We start from the raw sequence: 21,945 nt of genomic DNA on the forward strand, positions 1-21,945 counted from the left end.
TTTTTGTTGCTTTTGAACACCATATCATGTGCCCCCCTCCCCACTTGAATTTCTGATTCTCTTGCTTTCGCTTTTGGAGTTCTGGGGTTGCAGGTGTGCACCACCGTGGCTAGTCAATGTGGTGCCATGGATGGACCCCCTCCCTGCCCCAGCTCATGCATGCTATGTGAGCGTGATACCAACTGAGGCATGTCCCCAGCACTTCACTTGGGGTGTTTTTTTTTTTGTTTGTTTTTGTGTATGTGTGTGTGTGTGCGTGTGTGTGCGTGTGTGTGTGATACAGAGTCTTGCTATGAGCCCAGGCTGGCCTCAGATTTTGTTGCCAGCAAAAGGGTTATCTCAGCGATGAAGCTGCGGTGGTGGGCTTTATGGGCGTATGGAGCCTGTGCATAGGGAAAATATGGCGACAGTGGAACGTGGGGCATTGCTGAGGCCGTTATGCCCAAATTGGTCTCATCCTCCCTCAGCCTACCCAGTGCTGGAATTACCCTCACGCTCAGATAACTTGATTTCTTGTTACAGAGTTTACCAGGTAGCCTAGGTTGGCCTTGAACTTGAGATAGTCCTCCTGCCACCCCACCCCCGCACCTCACCAAATGCAGAGGACCCAGGCCTTGCTGCCACACCTAGGTTCCATGATTACCCCCCTCCCCCCATCTTCCAGGTCAGAAAGGGGCGTGGAAGTGCATCTCCAAGGCCATAACTTCCCCCTTGTAGCACTGAGGGGATCCCTGCTCCATTGGTTCTTCTAACCCTGGGGTTCGTTAGGCAGCCCAGGATCATTCTCCAATGAACTCCAAGTCCTGAGCACTCACGGAACGCAAGGCCCAATGGAGGATGGAAGATCGTCCTCTTTCAAACTCAAGGATTTCGAGCATTAGTTGTGTACAGCTGTGCACATCTGTAATCCCAGCACCGGGAAGATGAGCATGGAGAATTTGGGGATGACCTGGCCTACATCCTGAAACCCCCAAGCTCAGATACAGGGACTAAAAGGAAATATTTTAAAAGACACTGTGTCTGTTTGGGTTGGAATTGAACTCCCAGGTGGCAGAGCGTAGCACGTGGAGATGGGACCGCAAGTGTGCAGGGAGGGATCTATGGCGGCTACGGTCCTTGTGATGTTTACCCTGCATGGTAAGGAGAGAAACACAAATGAGCGGGGTGTGGTAGTGCACACCCATAACCCTAGCCGACTGGAGACAGGCATGAGCGGTACCATTGGGGTCCAGGCTAGCTTGGATGTGCCAAGATGCTGTCTTGCAACAAAACAACAGAAACAGAGGTAAATCAGGCTCGGTGGTGGTGCACACTGGGAATGCCAGCGCCTGTGAAGCAGAGGCAGGAAGAACAGGAACTTAAGGTTGGAGTTGGAGACGTGGAGAGCTTGCCTAGCCTGCACAAAGCTCTGGGTTCCATCCCTAGCACCATGTAAAACAGGTAATCCTGGCACTTGGGAAGTGAAGGCAGGAGGATCAATCAGATGTTCAGGATCATCCTTAGCTATTCAGAGAGTTCCAGTCAATCTGAAATGAAGAAGACCATCTTTTAAAAAAGAAAAAGAAATACACCGCCCCCCCCAAACACACACACTTGAGGCACACACACAGCACACAGGTCAGGACAGATAGGAGCCCAGATCTGCCTATGATTAGTGGGAGCTACATCAGTGACCCCCCTCTTCCAGGTGCCCACTGCCCATACTAGGAACCCCTCTTTCTTCTTGTCTGCATTTCCCAGATGCCTTTGGGATACACTAGGTCCCTTGTCCGCCTGTCCACAGAAAGATTTGTTCATCTTTGTCCCTTGTACCGGGCAGGGTGGGGGTGAAGGGACTTTTGAAACTACCTTTCCCCTCTGTACCCCCTCACCCCCAAGGCCAGTCTCTGGTCAAACTAGATTCCTTGTCTTGCAAAACATCTCTCTGACCCCCCACCTCCTTGCTGTCCCTTCCCTGAGATGTCCTCTTTGACCCAGTCCCTACTGCCTTGCACAATCCCCCGGAGAGGGTGTGTGCTTCTCAATAAAACACCCCCTACAACTGTGCCAGGGAGCACACCTGTTACACCTTCTCTACTGAGCTTCCTGTCTGCCCCCCTTTCTCTTTGAAGTCTCCAGGGACTTCGTGCCCAGGTTGGTTTTTATGGGAATGGCTCCTGTGTCTTGGAAGAGTAAACATCAGTTTACAGGGTAAATCGTGTTTCTTTAGCCTGTCTGGGGTTTTTAATTCTTCTTTACCCAGTTCTGGCCAAGCAGGCTGAGCCCCAGGAAGGAAGAGAGGACAGGATTGTCACTATGGAACCCCCAATTTTAAGTTACATTAATTTATTCATTGCATTTGTGTTTCTGAGGATGTGTGTGTCTCCTACCACGCAGGTCCCAGGGATCAAACCCAGGTCCTTGGGGCTTGGCAGCAAACACCTTTACCCACTAAGTCATCTCATCAGCCCTTTTGTGTCTCTTGTCCTGGCCCAGAGTGCCTCACTTCTAAACCCCCGAGGCAGTGTGCCTGGGTGGGGAAGTCACAGGAGAGAGAAACGCGGATAGCAGGTGAACTGGCTCCTGAGTCCCCAACCCTCACCCCCGCAGGTCCTCATTTCCCCACACCAACTTCCTCTGGCTAAGGGGAGGAAAGTGCTGTCGAGGCAAAGTACAGGTGCCGGCGTATTAATGACAATAATAGCCATGATAGCGGTGATAAAATTGAGAGGGTAAAAACAACATTAATTAAGACAGGGTTTCTCTTGGATGTTCCCAGGCGTTATCCTCAGAGTTCCCTGGGAAGGGTCTCCATTTTCTTGTCTCACTGGAGCCCAAAATGAGTCTTGGGGACCCTCGCCATTTGGCTCCGAACCCTAGTTAGGCTTGGCTGCTCGCTTCTCCTTGGGTCCCCACCTGGTGAGCATCCAGGTGCTTCTGGCTGGTGACTCAGTGTCTGTCTCTCGACTGACCTCAGCCTGAGCCTGGGGGCTGGGGGAGATGATAGTTTCCTGTGATACTAGCAGGTGACTCAGGGGCCCTGGACTGGGGCCTCAGAACGCCTTTGTTGGCCCGGGTTCAGGAATCCAGAGAAACTGGTCAGGAGGGAGGCCTTGGGGACTGAAACCCCTCCCTCTGCCTCCGCCCCTCCTCCACGGTGCTTTAACTGCGGCACCTGTGGCCTCCTGTGCTGGTTGCAGGTGCGGGCAGGAAGGAGTTGCAGTGTTGGTTGCTGGTGTGTACCCGACTCAGCACCTCTGACTGGCTTCGTGTCCCTGAGGCTCACCAGAAAAAGCTTTCTCAGCCCCCGGACTTCTATACCTTCCAGACAGAGACTTTTGTAATCTCCAACCTTGACACCTGCAGAGGCTGAGCGATGGCGTCCATGGGACTACAGGTGCTTGGAATCGCCTTGGCGGTCCTGGGCTGGCTGGGCGCGATCCTGAGTTGTGCGCTCCCCATGTGGCGGGTGACCGCCTTCATCGGCAGCAACATCGTCACGGCGCAGACCAGCTGGGAGGGCCTGTGGATGAACTGCGTGGTGCAGAGCACCGGGCAGATGCAGTGCAAGGTGTACGACTCGCTGCTGGCCCTGCCGCAGGACCTGCAAGCTGCCCGAGCCCTCATAGTCGTCTGCATCATCGTGGCTGCCGTGGGGATGCTTCTCTCAGTGGTTGGAGGCAAGTGCACCAACTGCATGGAAGACGAGACCACCAAGGCCAAGACCATGATAGGAGCCGGCACCGTATTCATCGTGGCAGCCTTGCTCGCTATGGTGCCTATATCCTGGACCGCACACAACGTCATCCGCGACTTCTACAACCCCTTGGTGGTTTCCGGGCAGAAAAGGGAGATGGGGGCCTCGCTTTACATCGGCTGGGCGGCTTCTGGCCTGCTGCTCCTGGGAGGAGGCCTGCTCTGCTGCAACTGCCCACCTCGCAGCAACGACAAGCCCTACTCCGCCAAGTACTCCGCCGCCCGCTCTGCTCCCGCCAGCAACTACGTGTAAGGTGGGCCACTCTGCTATGTCCCCGTTACCTTCATCATTTTTCTCAGATTGAGTTCACAACAACCTGTGAATAATCCTCATTTCCCTCGGGACCTGCCCTGCCGTGGGCCACACTAACTGCAGGGGACAGCAAGCCCCGATTGTGCTAAATTTCTGCTTGGGGAACCATCTGCCCCTCCTTGGACACATATCAAGGCTCCTACTCCAGCAAGGATGAATGTAAAAATACTTCCTTGCTGCCTACATCCAAATTGCTCATGGATCCAGAGTTGAAAGCAGAAACTGCTGGGTACCGCAGTGGAGGGGATCATTGGGTCCTGCTGGCCGGGATAGCTCAGCTGTGGCTCTGGGTTCTCCAGTGGATCCTCCGCTGACCCATTTCTATGCTCACGCTGTTTGTCCACATCTGTTACACCGGCGCCACTTTTTGCCATTATGCCCCATGCTTCTCTGAGTACACCTGATCCTACCTGGAGCCTTGGTGTGATGGGTGACAGTGACTGAGGGGGCCATTGAGAGCCGGATGGGTTCTGCCGTGGAACCCCAGTGACTGACCGTGACCGGGGCTTTACCCACCCATCTATCCTCGTAATGGAGTTCTGTGGAGTGGATAGACGGGTTTGAGGGAAGGGTGGAGGTGGATTAAACTGGTCTGGGGAGTGCCGTGTTAGGGACCTAGAAGCAGCCCGGGCTGTCCCCACCCCTTTCTGGTACTGTCTTACTAAATACCCTGCTCCCCTGGGCGTCTTGAACTGGCCCCTCTGAATTCCCTACCCTTGTCAATTTCAAGGACAATGGCCAGTCTGGGGCAGATAATGGGGGGGGGGGGCAATGGCGTGGCAGCAGGGAGTCTCCTGGGACTCCCCTGCCTTCTCTGTGGTTTCTTGTTTTGTAATTTAAGGTCTATTCACAGCTGTAATTATTATTTTCTACAATAAATGGTACCTGCGTACAGGAAAGGTCTGGGCTCTTCTCTATCTGTGGATGGGACAGGGCTGGAGGGATGGGGGTTGGTCCACGGGAGACTTTGTTGTGAGAAGCTGAAGTGATTTTGAGGGCTGAAGATGCAATTCAGGAGGTAGAGAATGTGCCAGGCACCAGAAACCCCGGGTTCCATACTCAGTCCCAAATAAACCAAGTGCAGAAGCAAGAGGACCAGAACTTGAAGTTCAACCCCCACTACGTGTTAGGATCAAGGCCTATTGAGATGCTGTCTCAAAGAGTAATATCAGAGAATGGTAAAAATCAGAACTAGCTCTAATCTGAGGGAGCAGCATATTTGAGCCTTTTTCTTTCTTTCTCTTTCTTTCTTTCTTTCTTTCTTTCTTTCTTTCTTTCTTTTGAGCCTTTTTTTTTTTGGTTTTTCGAGACAGGGTTTCTCTGTGGCTTTGGAGCCTGTCCTGGAACTAGCTCTTGTAGACCAGGCTGGTCTCGAACTCACAGAGATCCGCCTGCCTCTGCCTCCCGAGTGCTGGGATTAAAGGCGTGTGCCACCACCGCCCGGCAAGCCTTTTTTTTTTTTTTGAGACAGGGTCACAGTTATAAAGTTCAGACTTATCATCAAACTCAAGGCAATCCTCCTGCCTCAATCTCTTGTGCATGACCATGATGGTAAGCCCTTCCTTTGTTAGACGGCAAATCCCGTATCTAGGGCCCAGTATATGTCCAGGTCTGTTGTGAGAAAGAGCTGGTGAGGGGGGTCAGCAGATGGGAGCAACTAAGTCTGAGACTAAGCCCCCACCCCTTCCGCCGGCCACGTTTGCCTCCCTTTCTCTGAGCAGCGGGCTGGTCTGCTTATCTTCCCTAGATCTCTCAGCAGGTGCCACTGTCCTGCCTTTGTTATCCTGTCCCAAAGCCTGGAATGAGGTCCTTTACCCCACTCCTGAACCTTTCTGGTCTGGCAAGTCTGCCCTGCAGCCTCCTCCCTACAGGGTCCTCCCACAGCCCTGGAATGTCCAAGGTACTTACGCCCACACCCACAACTGCCACGGGGCATCCTGAGCCAGGTCTGGACTTTGCCATTCCAGTCCCTTTGGGTTTTTATTTTGAGACTGGGTCAGGCTGGCTTCCAGCTGTGTTGCTGAGGATGACCTTGAACTGGTCTTCCCACCTCCACCTCCCCAGGGCGGGGATTACGCACCAGAGAGCCCCCCCTTTTTTCCTTTTTTTTGAGGTGCTGAGGCTGGAAGATTTGTCTTTGCGGGCCCTTGCTACCAGGCCTGGATCCCCACTTTGATTTTTGAGACTAGGTCTCATGTATTGTTGACTAAACTCAAACTTGTTCCATAGCAAAGGATGGATTTGAATTCCTCATCCTCCTACGTCCACCGCCCACCTCTCTGCTGCTGGATTTATTCAGTGCTGGGAAGGAACCCAGCATTTCCTAAACACTTGCAAGCTTTCTAGTTCTGAGCCCCAGCCCACAGTTCTTTGTGGAAAGGAAACCAAGTCCTCCCCTGTTCACGAGAAAGTGTGGCTCGGATCCACATCTGAGGTCAACAGACAACTCTGTGGAGCCAGCCCTCTTTTCTGTTTTAGTGTGGGTTTGGGGGCAAAACCCACAGCCCCAGGCTTGCACCGCAGGTGCCTTTGCTGGCTGAGCCATCTCACTGGCCCCCTTGCCCCTTCTTGACTCCATGTGTATAGCCAAGTCTTGTGAGGAAATTATCAAAGCGTTTTCTCGTCAGGTGTGGTGGCTTGTGATCGGTACTAGCACTCAGGAGGTAGGGGCGGGAGGATCATGAGTTCAAGACCATTCTTCATCGCGTAGCCGGTTTGAGGCCAGTCTGGGCTACCTGAGACTCAGAGACAGACTCCAGCGGTTCCGTTTTCCTTCCAAAGTTAATTTTATTGCTCTCTCTAGTACTTGGGACCAAATTCAGGACCTCCAGTGTCAGGCAAGGGCTCTACTGTTGAGCCGTCCGCACCTCCTCCTAGTTAAACATTTAAAAAGTAGGTGGTCGCGTGTGGTGTTGAACACCTGTAATCCCAGCACCGAGGCAGAGGCAGGTGGATCTCTGTGAGTTTGAAGTCTACCTGGTCTGTATAGGGAGCTCCGGACCTGCCGAGGCTATGTAGTGAGACCCTGTTTCAAAACAAAAACAAAATCTCAACCAGCAAAACAAACAACTCTCCCATCCCCAAGGTGCAGGGATGTACCTCCTGGATAAAGGCTAGCCTAGCATACTAGAGGTTCTGGGTTCAAGCCCTAGCGCTGTCTAACATGGAAGTTGTGTGGGCACACAGGAGCGGCTGCTGCAGAATCAGGGCTTTAGGATCCTGCTAGGCCTCAGCCAGTAAAAGGCCCACCAGGCCTACACTTATCACAAAAGAGCGGCTACATCCTGTTCCTTTCTTGGGTCCATGAGATGACTCCACAGGTAATGGGGATCACTGCCAACTCTGGTGACCTAAATTTATTGTGGTGCCCATGTGGTTGTCCTCTGACCTCCATAAGCATGTGTGCTGTGGCACACGAACACATTCATGCACATATATACAGTAAATAAATAAATATTTAAAAAGACAAAATGTTAGGTTTTTTTCTATTGCTTACCTCACCCCCTGTGCTAGAGGTAGAGCCCAGGGTTTCTAGGCAACCGTACCACTGCTGAAACAAACGTTAGCCACTCGTAGGGGATTCCAGCAAGTGCTCTATATCTCTAGATTTTAAATACTTATTTTTATTTTATATGCATTGGTGTTTTGTCAGATTCCCTAGAAATGGAGTTATAGACAGCCGTGAGCTGCTGTGAGGTGTTCAGAACTGAACCAAGTCCTCTGGAAGGGCAGTCGGTGTTCTTAACCTCAAGGTCATTTCTTCAGCCCCTCTAGACATCTCTAGACATTTTTTTTTTAACTTTTTGAAATAGAGTGTCACCAAATGGTCCAGGTTGGCTTAGATTTTACTGTAGAGCCCAGGCAAGACCTAAACTTTGTATTCCTCTGCCACAGCTTCTCAGGTGGCTGGGACCTGTACAAGCAGGCCAACCTAGGCAGGCATAGCTCTTTGTTCCAAGCTGGTCTAGCTTCCCCCGTGACTCAGGAAAGCCAGTCTGCCCCCCTCCCCTGTTAGCTTAGCCACAAATAACGTGGGGGTGTGGTAGGACAATTGTTTACTCTGTTCTGTCCCTGTTTAGCTGTGGCCTTGTCTAGCTCAAACTGGTTGAAGTCACCAGGTTCTTTGCTTGGGGCTGTACGAGTGTTCAAGGAAAGTTCTTTTGACATCAGGGGCCCCAGAGTCTACAGTCTTACAGTCTCAGATCAGGCGAAGCCACGCTTTTCTGAATAAGTCACCTTCTCACACAATTCGCATCACCCCGTTTCTTTTTCTTTAAATTCTCTGTTTTTTTTTACATTTATTTATTTTCTAATAATGTTGCTCTGTGCTTGTGTTTGGTGGCAGTCAGAGGACAACTTGCTGGAGCTGGTTCTCTCCTTTGGTCACATGAGTTCTGGAGACTGAACTCAAGTTACCCCCTGAGCCTGTTTCTTTGTCTCATAAATACCTTGAAATTCCCTTTATGGAGGAAGGTTTGCGACAGTCTGTGTGTGTGTGTGTGTGTGTGTGTGTGTGTGTGTGTGTGTGTACACACATATAGGTATGAACAGATCATGTATTCTTGCTCGCTCTCTTCTCTCTCTTTCTCTCTTTTGGGTTTTTCGAGACAGGGTTTCTCTGTAGCTTTTGGTGCCAGTTCCGTAACTAGCTCTTGTTGACCAGGCTGGCCTCGAACTCACAGAGATCCTCCTGCCTCTGCCTCCCGAGTGCTGGGATTAAAAGCGTGTGCCACCACTGCCCAGCTTCTCTCTCTCTCTCTTGAGACAGAGTCTCTCACTGAACCTAGAGTTCACCGATTGGCTAGACTGACTGGCCAGTGAGCTTCAGGGATTCTCCTGTCTCTCTCTGCAACCCCAGCTTGGGTTACAGGCAGTTGTGACCCACTCCATGTGGGTGTGGGAACTCTTGTCCTCTGGGGGGGGGTCAGCATTAGTAATCACAGAACCATTTCTCCAGTCCCCCAAATTATTATTATAATCATTGTGTGTATGTATACATGTGTGCATGTGAGTGGCAGTCCAACAGCTTGTATGTGGAGGTCACAGGACAGCATTGTGGGATCAGTTCTCTCTTTCTGGCTTCATGTGAGTTCTGGGGGCCCAGGTTGAACCACCAGCCCTGCAGGGCAAGGGTCTTTACTTAGTGACCCATCTCACCGGCCCTGCCATTTGTTTTTAAAAAAATGTTACTTACAGTTATTGACTTATTTATTGTGTGTGTTTGTGTACATATGTGAGGGTATGTTATCCATAACACATGGATGAAGGTCAGAGGTCAAACTTGTGGAATTGGTTTTCCCTCTTACAGCATGGGTCTTGTGGATTGAACTCAAGTTGCAAGGCTTCAAAGTAAGGACCTGAACCCACTGAGCCAATTTGTCAGCCTGTGTTCTATTTTTTTGAGATGGGCTCTCAAGAAGCCTAGACTAGTTTTGAACTCCCTATGTCATGGAGACTGTCCTTGAACTCCTGGTGCTCCTGTCTCTACCATACCTAACTTGAGTTGAGGTTTTAAAATAAACATCTTGGCGCTGGAGAGATGGCTCAGTGGTTATTAGCACTGGTTGCTCTTGCAGAGGACCAAGGTTCAATTCCCAGCACCCACATGGTTGCTCACAACCACCTGTAACTCCAGTTCCAGGGGATCCGATGCCTGGTGCCTGCCAAGGTCAGGAGGAGGGCATCAGATCCCTTGGAACTGGAGTTACAGACAGTTGTGGACTACAGTGTGGGTTCTGGGAGTCAAACCAGGTCCTCTGATGGAGCAAGCGCTTGTTTTTGTTGGTATTTTTGAGACAAGGTTTCTTTCTCTGGGTACCCTTGGCTTTCCTAGAACTCACTCTGCCTCTACCTCCTGAGTTCTGGGATCACTCTGCCACCACACCTAGCACACTGAGTGAGCGAATTGCTGCGCAAATTTTCTGGCCCCCTTATCTTGTTGAGACAAGGTCTCCTCTCTATGTAGCCCAGGTCGGCCTTTCATCCATGATCCTCTTAACCCCCCAAGTGCTGTGAACACACAACACACATGTGATGACTGGTTAAACCGACACCTTAGTATTTTTTCTATTTATGTGTGTGTATGTGTGTGTGTGCACACGCGTGTGTGTGTGTATGTGTGTGTGTGTGCACACGCGTGTGTGTGTGTGTAGAGCATGAGTACATGTGTGAGTGCCATGTGAATGTGTAGAGGGCAGAGGACAACTTGTAGGGGTCCTTTCCCCTCATTCACCATGTGGGTCCTGGGGATCCAACTCAGGTTACTGGGCTTGGTGGCAAGCGTGCTTTTACCTGCTGGGCCACCTTGCTGGTTCTAATTCAATATTTTTTTTAAATATTTATTTATTATGTATACAATATTCTGTCTGTGTGAATTTGCTGGCCAGAAGAGGGCGCCAGACCTCATTACAGATGGTTGTGAGCCACCATGTGGTTGCTGGGAATTGAACTCAGGACCTTTGGAAGAGCAGGCAATGCTCTTAACCACTGAGCCATCTCTCCAGCCCCTAATTCAATATCTTTTGCAAAATCATTGCTTCAAGGACTGTCATATTGCTAGGGGGCAGGATGGGATGCGGTTGTGTGACAGTAGGTAGCAGCCTCTTCATTTCTTTTATTTTTCTTTTCTATGTCTGGTATGTGTGTGTAGCTCTGACACCCGAGTGTGCGGGGTGGGGGGGCGGCAGTGGCATCTACACATGTGCAGTCACGTGGAGGTTAGAGCAAGGTCTTAGGTGTCTTCCTCTCTGGCGTCTCTGCCGTTGGCCTTATTACTTTGAGGCAGGATCTCTCCCTGAGCTGAAAGCTGACCATTTTGGGTCCACCCATTTTCTGACCTCAACGGTGGTGTTACACGCAGGTAACTCAGGTTACATAAAGGCAAGTCATGATTTTTATGTGGCTGCCAAGGATGTCAGTTCAGTTTCTCAGCTCGCTCTAGCCCCATGTCCCTGAATTCTGGGTCCAAAAAAACCAGAGGGATCTTTTCAGTCCCTTTGGGGCAAACCTAGCGGAACATCCCTAATGGGCAGGCTTGGGAAAATGCGTGTGTCTCCTTCTTCCTCAGGGGTCATTGGTCACTGGTCCGAGAAGATGGAGGGGCTGAAGCAGCGAACAGAGTTCAGATGGCTGTCGATAGATATATCAGAGGTAGCCTTCTGGGAGATGACTTCAGAGGGACAATTCAACTTTATTCCAGAGTATATAGGAAATATATAGAAATAGCTTGGGAAACCTAGCTGGAGACAAACCCTAATCTTCATTAAGTGGCAGGCTCCTATCACAAAGCCGGATTAGTGGAAGCAGGGCCCTATCAGAATGGCTAGAGAATTAACCTAATTATCACGTGGGCATCAGGGGAAGAGCATCAGTTGTGGGCAACTATATCAAGGCTCATCCTTGAGGTAAGGCAAGCGTCCTGTAGAGAAGGTTAGTAGGGCACTAGGAGCCCCCGCTGGCAGGGAGTCCTTCACGTGGCCAAGCTTGGAGAAAGGTGCTGGGCCATTGGCAGACTGCAGCCTTTGACCAGCAGGATCTCCCAACAAGATGGACCCATTTTTACAGACAGAAGGGCAGGAAGACAGGCCAGGCTAAGGCCCCACATAGAGGATCAATGGTCAATGGGAGCCACAACGCTGGGCCTCCCTCCCTTACCCTGGGTTCTCCCCTGCTTTCGGTAAAGGTAGATGATACCGGAGATGAAGCCGTCATTGGCACAGGTGCCCAGCCCCGTCTCCTGTTCGGAGGTGGCCAGTTCCCAGTGCTTCACAGATTGGGCCACCAGGCGTTCCCACGCTCCAGCCTGCTCCAGGGAGTCTAAGACTGCTTCCAGTGCCTCCTTGTAGGGAAGGTTGGACGGGTTGCTCCTGGTAGTCAGACATATGAGTCCACCTGGGGAGAGATGGGGGAGGGGATGTGAGAGGGAGGGCGACAGGGGTGTCCCTGCTCAAGACTTCAGTTCCTGGCCAGCTTCCCACCTCCAGGGTTTGGTGCTTAAAGTTGCCTCCCCAGGAATTCTCTTTCTTTTTCTCAACCTGATGGTCTCCCACGGCCCTCATTTAAAAAAATTTTTTTTTCAGGGTTGCAGATAAAAACATGGGCCTCAAGCATGCTCAAAAAAAGATATCACAGATGAGCTATGTTTCCAGTCGCTTAGTGGGAGATTCTAACCAGGTCCACAACCCCAGTCCCTCCCTGGGGGGGGGGGGGTTCTAGGCAGGTGCATTACCACTGAGCTGTTCCACTGAACAAAGTCCCCTTTCATGGCAGTTTCTAGGTAAGCACATGAGCTTTGGTCCTTAGGAAGACCATTTCTTTTTTTTTTGTTTTTTCAAGACAGGCTCTCTCTGTAGCTTTGGAGCCTGTCCTGGAACTAGCTCTTGGAGACCAGGCTGGCCTCAAACTCACAGAGATCCACCTGCCTCTGCCTCCCGAGTGCTGGGATTAAAGGCGTGTGCCACCACCGCCCAGCTGACCCTTCATTTCTTTCTGCCTAAGTGGTGCTGTTTCTTTATTAGATATGACAAAGGGAGGGGAACTGTGGTGATATTTTGTTTGTGCTTTAACAAAGCTTGCCTGCCCTGATGATCAGAGTGTGGAGTTAGCCACTAGGTAGCCGTGGAGGCCAGGCAGTGGTGGCACACCCTATAATCCCAGCACTCGGGAGTCAGAGGCACACGGATCTCTGTGAGTTCAAGGCCAGCCTGGGCTACACTAGTCTAAAAGAGGGTCAGAGTCAGAGGGGCGGTGGCTCACACCTTTAATCCCAGTACTTGGAAGTCACAGGCCTTTAATTCTAGCACTAGGGAGGTGGAGACAGGAAGGCATCTGGCTGGGTGGAGAGAGGAATACAAGGCGGGAAGAGGCAGGAGCTCAAGACATTCAGTCAAGGATTCATGGAGATAGGATCCCCCTTGGTTCTGAGGACTCAGTAGAGAACTAGTGGCTGGCCTTCTCTAGGGCGGTCGCACAGGCAGCGGCTGTGTGAAGCCAGGCTCAGGCAACATGCACTACAAGTTTAGTGGTTTCACGCAGAAGCTGGCTGGAGTTTGGACTTCAGAAGCCTATAGTCCACAGGAGCTGATGCTGAATCATTGCTCAGAGTAGCGCGAGAAAGCTTGGTGGAACGTGAAGGTGGAAAACCTTGATTAGAATAACGGTCTTTGGTGACTCCTGTGAAAGGGATGTTTGGTCCCCAAAGAGGTTGCGACCTGCAGGTTGAGAAGCACTGCCACAGGGGAACGCTGCTTTCTGGCTTATTCCTACCTCACGGGCCAGCAAACTGCATCAGCCGTGGACACAGTGCAGTAAAAACAGCTGAGTTTCACTGAGGGGAATGCACAGCTCCTAAGAATTGATGGGGTGAGACCCTGGGACAAGAGGGGTTGGAGCCAGTGGTTTCCATGGAAGCATCACCCCGACTAAACTGACCCCCACAGTGCCAGCATACGACTGCGCTGGGAAGAACAAAGTTCCCGAGCTGCAGAGTTCGTCCAGAAGGCTGACGGTGTGTCCACCCGCCTGAGACGAGGCCTTCCCGACCCAATGCTTTACCGGACCGCCAGGGCGCTGACTATAGGGACCATCTATTGCCAGCTTCGCAGCCCAAAAACAAAGGAATTGACCTGCGGGGGACTGGTTTACTTTGTGGCACAAACCATTTGACTTTTCAGTTTTCTGTTTAGTAACATTTTTGCAAACAAAGGAAAAGATAAGAACACAAGCAAAGCGTTCTGGTTGTTTATGAAATGCGGGTGGCCTCTCAGCTCAGATGTTGGAGCTCTTTTGACAGTTAAAACTATTGTTTGAGGGGGTGATGCTGAGCCGCTGAGCCGTATTTGTGCTCCTGATTTCCCTGAAGGTTCTGGATGGAAGTGCCTCACTGCCGCATTAATGGCAGGCAGCCTGGGCTCAGTCTGGGACTCGAGGCTGTGTCGAAGCAGGAACTCCAGAAGACTTTCTGGGTTTAGGTGTGACCGAGGGAGGAAGACAGTGGCTGGAGAGGTCCGACGTGTGAAATGAGGGCTTCGAGTTAGCCTTCTGGGGTTTTTTTCCACCTTGCAGTGAAATGTTCATAGAAATTATTTGCAGTCTGCCTGCTTGTTGGGCAGTTTGTTTCAAAGGGTCATTGCTGCACCCAGCTCCTAAGTGAAATGCTTTGTCTCCATCACGGAAAAGAGAACACTGGCCAGTGTCACTCTTTAGACGGCTGGACCAGCACCAGAAAATCTCCTTCAGTAATGCTACGGCTTTAAGCCATGATTTATTTGACTGTAGAATAAATACATGAATAATAAAAAAAATAAAGAACTAGTGGCTGGCTGCTCTGCTTCTCTGATCTTTCAACATTCACTTCTATATCTGACTCGGGGTTTTTAGTATTAAAACAAATTATAATTCACACTGCAGGAAATGACAGTTTTGTGTCATGGGACAGGGTGCATCTGTGTGCACAGATGTGTGCAACCCCTGGCTGAGCCAAGCATGGCAGCTGAGACCTATTACTCTAGTGTTTAGCTCAGGTTGGAAGAAAAACAAAGCTTAAACAAAACCCAGAGAGCTTATTTAAAAGTTGTTATATCTACATGTGTGTCTGTGCACCGCATATGCATAGTGCCCATGGAGGCCAGAAAAGGGCACTGGATTTCCTGGAACTGGAGTTGCAGAAGGTTTGAGCCACCATGTGGGTGCTGGGAATCGAACCCGGGTCCTCTTAACCACTGAGCCATCTCTCTAGCCCTAAAAAAGCTCAGAATTTGAATCTGGGCTACATAACGGCAGTGATTCCCAGGCTGCCCGGGGCTATAGCACGACCTTGTAACATTATGAAGGCTTCCCCCAAATTGGAATTTCCCCAGGAGTCTCAGGCAGGAAGAAGGAAAAGGCAGGAGCCTGGTGTCAGCAAACAGAGGAACTTCTCTCCCTGACGAGGGTTCACACTGTTCGGATAGTTGTTATTGAGACACTGGGGCGCAGACAATGATGGGCCAGTGATAGGGGGACTTTGTCCAAGCAGTTGCAGTGTATCCAGTATGGCTGGTTTTTGGCAGATTGGTTGAGGAAGAGCTATGGTACTGCTGGGGGTGGTGACGGGGAGGCTCAGGCTGGAACAGGAGAGTCTGTTTTGTTTAGGTTCATGCCACGGGCATTTCCGGTGCTTCTAAGTCCAACCCTTGCTGCTACAGATGACCCAGCTGATGGCCTACCTTTTGTTGGCCTTTCCAGAACAGAATCCTGCCCAGACATGCCTAGGTTTAGCTCCAGGAGATGGGCTAGTGAGAGGGAGTATTTATATCTCACAGCTTCCTCATTCCTCCTCAGGCCAGGCCAGGCAGGTAAACCCTCTTCTGGATTTTTCTAATCTCTTCCCTCCTGACTTCTTCCAGGCAACTCCTTACCCTATCTTCTGTGGATGCCTGCCCCCAACCCTTGAAAAAGCAACTTCATACTGAGTGCTGAGTCCTTACTGCCTTCTCTGGAATCCCCCAGTGAGAGGCTGGGGTGTGGCTCAGTGGTAGAGCCCCTGCCTAGAATCCCCCAGTGAGGGGCTGGGGTGTGGCTCAGTGGTAGAGCCCCTGCCTAGAATCCCCCAGTGAGGGGCTGGGGTGTGGCTCAGTGGTAGAGCCCCTGCCTAGAATCCCCCAGTGAGGGGCTGGGGTGTGGCTCAGTGGTAGAGCACCTGCCTAGAATCCCCCAGTGAGAGGCTGGGGTGTGGCTCAGTGGTAGAGCCCCTGTCTAGAATCCCCCAGTGAGGGGCTGGGGTGTGGCTCAGTGGTAGAGCCCCTGCCTAGAATCCCCCAGTGAGGGGCTGGGGTGTGGCTCAGAGGTAGAGACCCTGCCTAGAATCCCCCAGTGAGGGGCTGGGGTGTGGCTCAGTGGTAGAGCCTCTGCCTAGAATCCCCCAGTGAGGGTCTGGGGTGTGGCTCAGTGGTAGAGCCCCTGTCTAGAATCCCCCAGTGAGGGGCTGGGGTGTGGCTCAGTGGTAGAGCCCCTGCCTAGAATCCCCCAGTGAGGGGCTGGGGTGTGGCTCAGTGGTAGAGCACCTGCCTAGAATCCCCCAGTGAGGGGCTGGGTGTGGCTCAGTGGTAGAGCACCTGCCTAGAATCCCCCAGAGAGGGGCTGGGAGCATGGTTTAGCAGTAGAGCTTCTTTCTAGAATGGTTCAGTGAAGGACTGTGGAGTGCGAAGCTCACTTGATGCTGGAGTTGCATCCCCAGCACCATAAGAAAGAGAAAAGGCCTGGGTTGCTCCACCCGTTTGTGGGCTTGATTCATGTTGCCTGTCCCCATTGTCATCTTGCATGAACAGACCTGGACCTATGCCAGGAAAGGAAGACAATGGAAAGGATTCGAGTAAGGGCGGTCCCAAATCAGTAAGGGGACCGGAGGATGGAGCTGAACTGAGCTCTCCTGTGTGCCAGGGCCCCAGGGACATGACTGTACCCACTGTCACTGCAGTCTGTTAGGGAAGGGATCGCAGCGACCACGCCATTCATTTAAGAAAGGGAACAAAGGCCAGAAGGGTGGAGCTCTTCCTAGTTGTTCATGGCTAGCAGGTGAGCTGGCCACCTGTCTGCCCTTATCGCGGGTCTGCCTCTGTTGGTGGCAGCCAGGGTGGAGCACAAGCTGGCTGGTGGCGAGCTGGGAAGCTGTATGGGGCGTGTGTGTGTGTGTGTGTGTGTGTGTGTGTGTGTGTGTGTGTAACCCTACACAATGCCCTACCCTTCCTCACTGTGTGAGTCCAGGATCTGCGAGTTGTGGAGAGGGGAAAGGGGTGTGCCTCTGGGGAGGGGTTGGCTGGACTGTGACTCACCCGGCTTGGTGACTCTTAAGAGCTCAGGAACGGCACTGCAGGGCACCTGTCCCTCGCTGAGGGCACCCACCATGATCACCGCGTCAAAGGTCCCTGCGTGTGGAGCGGGGTGAAGACACGTGATGATAACGATTCATCGTCAACTTGACAGGATCTGGGGTTCAGAGCCCTGGGCTGGTCTGTGAGGGAGTTCCTAGATTGAGTGAATTTAGCAGGAAAGATCTGCCCTTGGGAGGACGGCACCATCCCCTGGCTGGGGTCCTGGACCAAAGATCAAGAACTCGAGTTGACAGCACTCGGGACGCAGAGGCAGGCGGATCTCTGTGAGTTCGAGACCAGCCTGGTCTACAGAGCTAGTTCCAGGACAGGCTCCAAAGCCACAGAGAAACCCTGTCTCGAAAAAACAAAAACAAAAAAAGAACTCGAGTTGAGCATCAGCGTTCACCTCTCTGCTTCCTGGCTGCAGCCGTCTCATGCTCCTGATGCCAGGGCTTCCCCACCAGGATGTGGGGACCAAAAGAAAACCCTCCTTCCCTTAATTTGCTTTAAAAATTATTTTATTTTTGGATTTTCGAGACAGCGTTTCTCTGTAGCTTTTGGTTCCTGTCCTGGAACTAGCCCTTGTAGACCAGGCTGGCCTCGAACTCCCAGAGATCCGCCTGCCTCTGCCTCCCGAGTGCTGGGATTAAAGGCGTGTGCCACCACTGCCTGGCTAATTATTTTATTTTATTTATTATTTTTTAATTAACTAATCAATTAAAATTGGATTTGACGTGTATGGGTATTTTGTTTGAGTGTATGTTTGTACATTGCTTGTGTATAGCACCCACAGAGGTCAGACAAGGGTAACAGACACCTCCCCTAGAACTGGAGTTACTGAAGGTTGTGAGCCGCTACGTGGGTGCTGGGAATCAAACCCGGGTCCTCTGCAAAGTCATCAAGTGTTCTTAACTGTTTATCTGTCTCAAGCTCACTTTGTTGTTGTTGTTGTTGCTTTATTTTTTTGGGTTTTTTTGAGACAGGGTTTCTCTGTAGCTTTGGAGCCTGCCCTGGAACTAGCTCTTGTAGACCAGGCTTGCCTCCAATCACTTTGTTTTTATTTTTAATTGTGCGTATATGTGTACGGATATGTGTACATGCCTGTAATGCCCTTTGATCCTGAAGAGGGCCGTGGGTCCCTTGAAGTTTTGTGAGTTTGCCTGGGGTGGATGCTGGGAACAGAACCTGAGTTCTCCGCAAAGGCAGTGTGAGAGTTGAACTGCTGAGCCGTCTCCCCAGCCTAGTTACCTGTGATTTAAAATTTTTTTAAACATTATTTTATTTTTAGTTGTGAGCTTAGCCTTTGGCAGCTGCTGAGCCCAATTTTTATTATTTTAAATTCTGTGTATGCGGGGCTGGAGAGATGGCTCAGTGGTTAAGAGCACTGTCTGCTCTTCCAGAGGTCCTGAGTTCAATTCCCAGCAACCACATGGTGGCTCACAACCATCTGTAATGAGATCTGGCGCCCTCCTCTGGCGTGTGGGTATACATGGAGACAGAAAGTTGTATACATAATAAATAAATAAATCTTTAAAAAAAAAAAAAAAAAAAAAAAAAAAAATTCTGTGTATGCACGCGTGTCTCTGTATGGGTTTGTGCACACGAGTGCAGGTGCTCACGGAGGCCGGAGGCAACCTATTTCTTGGGACTGGAGTTACAGGGAGGTATGAATCACCAGATGTGGGTGCTGGGATCCAAACTCAGGTCCTCTGCAAGAGCGATATGTGCTTTTCCTGTGGAGCCGTCTCTCCAACCCAAGTCTTAGCCACTGCACGGATAGAATGCAGTTTGGTCCTTTCCACTCCGATTTCTCTCATCCCCCTCTAGAGTCTGATGCCCCCACTCTCCATTGGTTCTTCAAGACAGGGTTGCTCTGTGTAGCCTGGCTATCCTGAAACTCACCATGTAGACCAGGCTGGCCCCGACCTCACAGAGATCCACCTGCCTCTACCTCCTTAGCACTGGGATGAAAAGTGTGCGCCACCACTACCATCCTTGCTATTTTCATGTTTTGTTTTGTTTGTGACCCACGAGTTTAACTGGGGGTGGACTGCATGACCTTGGTGTGTGGGGGGGGGCAGTATTGAAGCATGGGCAACTTACCAGTGGCTACACCACTGAAGAAATGACTGTCCCTCCCCCAGCAGCTGCACCGCCCTAGGGATGGGTGGGACCTCATGATGGCATTGCTTTTGTCTGGTATTTTGTCAGTGCAATTAGAACAGTAATTAGGGCTGGAGAGATGGCTCAGAGGTTAAGACACTACGGTTCTTCCTGAGGTCCTGAGTTCAATTCTCAGCTACCACACAGTGGCTCACAACCAACTATAGTGAGATCTGGTACCCTTTTCTGGGGTGTGGGCAAAACATACAGGCAGAACACCATATATATAATAAATAAATAAATCTTAAAAAAAAGAAAAGTGATTAATCAAGATGTCACAGTATAGGACTTCAGGCACTTGTGGGTGGGAGGGGCTCACACAGGGCTCCAGAGTGAAGATGGAAGCTGGACAGTAGGGAATGCTCTTGGCAATGAGGGTGAGGGTGGAGGGGAACGGGAAGTACCTTCAGAGCTGGGCAGCGGTTCCTGGCCCAGTGTGCAGAGGCTGAGGTGGTGGTACAGGCCACGTGCCTGGGCCTGCTTCAGCATTTCTGGGCTTCCATCCACCCCTTGTACCTGGAGGAAGCCCCGAGCCTGCAGCTGGGAGAGAAGGTGGCATTGATCATGGCCCATCCCTGCCACTGCTCAGCTGAGTCCTTGTATGTGGTGACCAACAAGCCAGAGACAGAGGATGGGTTGGTTCTTGGTTAAGGAGTGGCAGAGAGCTAGATGTGGTGGCTCAGGCCTGTCATCTTGGCTACTCTGGAGGCTGAGGCTTGAATCCTAAATTCAAGGCCAGCCTGACAACCAGAGAGAACTTCTCTCGAAATAAAAAGCAAACTAAAGGGCCACGGGTGTGGTTCATTGGTACAGGGCTCATTAACAATCCCCCAGTTAGGGGCTGGGGTGTGGCTCAGTGGTGGAGCTCCTGCCTAGAATCCCCCAGTTAGGGGCTGGGGTGTGGCTCACTGGGAGAGCCCCTGCCTAGAATCCCCAGTGAGGGGCTGGGGTGTGGCTCAGTGGTAGAGCACCTGCTTAGAGTCCCCCAGTGGCCGGGCGGTGGTGGCGCATGCCTTTAATCCCAGCACTCCGGAGGCAGAGGCAGGTGGATCTCTGGGAGTTTGAGGCCAGCCTGGTCTACAAGAGCTAGTTCCGGGACAGGCACCAAAGCTACAGAGAAACCCTGTCTCAGAAAAAAAAAAAAACAAACAAACAAAAAGAAAAAGAAAAAAAAAAGAATCCCCCAGTGAAGGCTGGGGCATGGTTTAGTGACAAGTACACGGTTAGAATTCCCCAGTGAGAGACTGGGTTTTTGTGTGGTAGATAACCTATCTACAATTCACTAGCCAAGGGTGCTGGGTGCTGAAAGAAAGTCAGGACATCACCGTACCAGCAGGTCTTACCTCCATGGCCACCAGGCCAGTGCCACAGGCCACATCCAGGATCAGAGCATCTTGGGGCGGGCCCGGAAGGGCTCGACTGAGACAATCCACAGCAAGGCAGGGGGCTCGGTACTTCAATGCAGCCACATCCTGGGGACAGAACACTTAGTCTAGCACCCTCTGGTGCCCTAGAGTTTGGAGGACGCACTTTGTCAGGTGCTTACGCACCTACTGATTTGAGTTGATGGGTGTTGGAGTTTGGGTCCTTCTGGGACCTCAGTAATAGAAGATCCAGGCTTGAAGTGTCTTTTACTGTCAAGGGTCCCCATACCTGTGGGACTCAAGCAGGCAGCAACTGGCTACTTGGCTGGGGCAGCTCTAAGCCCGGCTGTCTATATTGAGTGACGTCTCAATAGCGCCCCCTGCAGGCAGTCTCCCTGTGTGGTTGGCAGTGTTAAGGTGGGACATAGGGGACGTCCAGTCAAGAGCTTAGAGGCCGGTAGGGGCCAGCTCCCAGCTTCCCTGGGATGCGCGGGTACTATTCGCGCTTTGCACATAAAAACACAATCTGGGCCTCCCAAATTAAGGACCTACGTGCATTCACCTTATCGTATTCTGGAGCCCAGTCGTCATAGAAGCGGAGCTTGCAGGCCAGGTCGGTGATGCCGTGGGAGGCCCCGACACGGGCCAGTTCTTGGGGCAGTCTCCCAGCTTCCTCCCGAGTCATCCTCCTGTTGGGACAGAACAGAACTGTGACGAGGTCCACCACAGTCTCCCGTCCTCCCTCACCCAGTGGAGAAGGTTACCAGAGCTTCAACTCCTTCCCACGTCACATACAAGTCCCTGAGTGGGAAATGGCGGGAGCTGACTTGCACACCAGGGAACTGTTCCTGGGGGAAGGGTGGGCAAAGGGGGCACTCCTGCGCAGGGAATGAGAACTGCACCTCAGCCTGTCACCCCTGGGCGTGGATCGGGGGTCTTCCTCACCGCAAGGGTCTCCAAGGAGCAGAAAGCTCACCACTCACTGCAAGGACTCCCCCTTTGCAGGGCAGAGGAACTGGAGGAAGGGCAGCACGGAGAGTCTGGCCCCGCCTCCAGAACGCGACGATTGGGTTTCCATGAGAGAAAACAGCCAATTAAAGCAAAATACTGACAATCCGCCCCCTACCACAAGCCAGTGAGTGCTAAACTTTGGTCCTTCTTCCTTCGGAAATTCAGTCGGATTTTTTACATTATTATTATTATTATTTTGGTTTTACGCGCAGGGTTTCTCAGTGTAACACAACTCTGGCTGTCCTGGAACTCACTTTGTAGACTAGGCTGGCTTCGAACTCACAGAGATCCACCCGCCTCTGCCTGGAATTAAGGCGTGCACCACCACCGCTCGGCTTGGTTTTATTTTTTCACAAATAAATAAACAATTTTTTTAGAGACAAGGTCTTGCAATATAGCCCTGAACAACTTGGAATTTTATGTAGACCAGGACTCGGAGCTCACAGAGAACCTCCTACCTCTGCCTCTCAGCCCTCTGCTGCCGCTCCGGGCTACAGTATTAAAACAAAAA

At 51.5% G+C, this 21,945-nt stretch overlaps 2 protein-coding genes across 2 annotated transcripts; one reads left to right on the forward strand and one right to left on the reverse strand.

The window, feature by feature from the left end:
- The first annotated feature begins 3,162 nt into the window (after positions 1 to 3,162).
- LOC142840676 (claudin-4) lies at positions 3,163 to 4,941 on the forward strand. The gene has a single exon (XM_075957248.1). The coding sequence runs from the start codon at positions 3,356 to 3,358 to the stop codon at positions 3,986 to 3,988; it is 633 nt and encodes a 210-aa protein (XP_075813363.1). The 5' UTR covers positions 3,163 to 3,355; the 3' UTR covers positions 3,989 to 4,941.
- A 6,276-nt stretch (positions 4,942 to 11,217) lies between these two features.
- Mettl27 (methyltransferase like 27) lies at positions 11,218 to 21,449 on the reverse strand. The gene is made up of 6 exons (XM_075957259.1): positions 21,326 to 21,449; positions 20,986 to 21,112; positions 20,403 to 20,531; positions 19,464 to 19,599; positions 16,858 to 16,950; positions 11,218 to 11,938 (listed from the first exon to the last, which is right to left on the reverse strand). The coding sequence occupies exons 2-6, from the start codon at positions 21,106 to 21,108 to the stop codon at positions 11,658 to 11,660; spliced, it is 762 nt and encodes a 253-aa protein (XP_075813374.1). The 5' UTR covers positions 21,109 to 21,112; positions 21,326 to 21,449; the 3' UTR covers positions 11,218 to 11,657.
- Positions 21,450 to 21,945: the final 496 nt, after the last annotated feature.

The sequence above is a fragment of the Microtus pennsylvanicus genome, chromosome 1 (genome assembly GCF_037038515.1).
Source record: "Microtus pennsylvanicus isolate mMicPen1 chromosome 1, mMicPen1.hap1, whole genome shotgun sequence".
Classification (NCBI taxonomy): Eukaryota; Metazoa; Chordata; class Mammalia; order Rodentia; family Cricetidae; genus Microtus; species Microtus pennsylvanicus.

Excerpts from the sequence above, each read along its gene's own strand:
- LOC142840676 (XM_075957248.1), top strand. The coding sequence starts at position 3,356 with ATGGCGTCCATGGGACTACAGGTGCTTGGAATCGCCTTGGCGGTCCTG.
- Mettl27 (XM_075957259.1), bottom strand. The coding sequence starts at position 21,108 with ATGACTCGGGAGGAAGCTGGGAGACTGCCCCAAGAACTGGCCCGTGTC. Across the intron at positions 20,532-20,985 it reads GGGCTCCAGAATACGATAAG|GATGTGGCTGCATTGAAGTA; the intron begins GTGAATGCACGT and ends TTCTGTCCCCAG. Across the intron at positions 19,600-20,402 it reads CTGGCCTGGTGGCCATGGAG|CTGCAGGCTCGGGGCTTCCT; the intron begins GTAAGACCTGCT and ends CTTCTCTCCCAG.